The sequence below is a fragment of the Corvus brachyrhynchos genome, unplaced genomic scaffold (assembly GCF_000691975.1).
Source record: "Corvus brachyrhynchos isolate BGI_N302 unplaced genomic scaffold, ASM69197v1 scaffold101, whole genome shotgun sequence".
Lineage (NCBI taxonomy): Eukaryota > Metazoa > Chordata > Aves > Passeriformes > Corvidae > Corvus > Corvus brachyrhynchos.
Window position 1 is genome coordinate 1,243,972 of NW_008237239.1, and position 1,142 is coordinate 1,245,113.

The following is a 1,142-nucleotide window of genomic DNA, read 5'->3' on the forward strand; positions in this document are numbered from 1 at the left end:
CCGGCCTGTCTGCTCAGCACCGATCCCTCTGTCCGCAGTGCCCGAGTACCAGGGGGATCCAGATGAGATCTCCGTGCAGAAGTGCCGTGAAGCCGCCCGGCAGGTCATTCACTCTCTCCCTTTTCCCGGCGGGATGGGTGTGGAGGGACCCAGACAGGGAGACTGAGGCATCCAGACCGACCCCGAGGAAAGCCAGGGACACATCCAGCCTGACCTGGCCTCGCTGCATTTCCATCATCCGGCTGTTCTGGTTTATGCCGGATGATGGTGAATTCTCGCTGATGACACCGAGCTTTGGTAGTCCTGCTGCTGTGTCCCTCGAGCAATAGGAAGTCGTGGAAGATCCTTCAGTTCAGCCCCGGTGGCTGCAGGACAAAGAATTTTCTGTCTACTGAACATTCCAGAGCTGTCTCTGGGATGGGTGTCCTAAAAGTACCAAGTTCTTTTTTGAGAAAAATGCAGGCGTGCCTCTGGGACACAGGCTTTCCCTCTCCTTGTCCTGCTGGTCCTGTCCTCCAGGAGGGCAGGGAGTGTTCAGCGCTGCTCGTTTTCCTCCATATGAAACCTTCCCTACTGTTGTTCAGCCTCTCTGGCCTGCCTGGGGAGAGCTTGGGTTTGATTGTGTCTGTCTGGTGTGGGTTGCCTTTGAGGTGAAGATTGCACTTGAGGTCAAGTGGAAATGTGAGGACAGGATAGAGCAAGGGGATGGGTTTGGAGGCAGTACCTTCCTTTAGGTCAAATGTTTTCCTTCTCTTGGGCTTTCACTGTAGGTTCAGGGACCTGTTATAGTAGAGGACACCTGCTTGTGCTTCAATGCCCTGGGGGGCCTGCCAGGACCCTACATGTAAGTAGGAGGGAAGTTGTTTCCCCTTTCGTGTGCCAGAGTTAGGAGCACAGGCAGGCAGGGTGGGCACCACACTCCAGGAGCAGTAGGGTCAGGGAGGTGATTGCTGGTCTGTGGCCCTGATCTTCATCCTGCACCCCAGCGGCTGGACTGAACTCCTTGAGTCCTGACGTAAGTCACGGAGCAGGATAGAAGAGACAGACCTGGATTGTTGGGTCTGGCTCCCAATCTATGGTGCCTGTTCTGGCAGCTTGGGAACCTGTCCACACAGCACGCTCTGTGTAATAAAAGGCTTTCA

General features: G+C 55.3%; 1 protein-coding gene across 1 annotated transcript in view; it reads left to right on the forward strand.

Moving 5' to 3' along the window:
- Positions 1 to 4: 4 nt before the first annotated feature.
- Positions 5 to 1,142, forward strand: part of ITPA (inosine triphosphatase) — a gene marked incomplete at its 5' end in the record, with an annotated part of 3,966 nt that continues 2,828 nt past the window's right edge. The window contains 2 exons of the mRNA XM_017729574.1: positions 5 to 103; positions 771 to 844. Coding sequence (XP_017585063.1) covers positions 5 to 103; positions 771 to 844 — 173 coding nt within the window. The remainder of the gene's footprint in view (positions 104 to 770; positions 845 to 1,142) is intronic.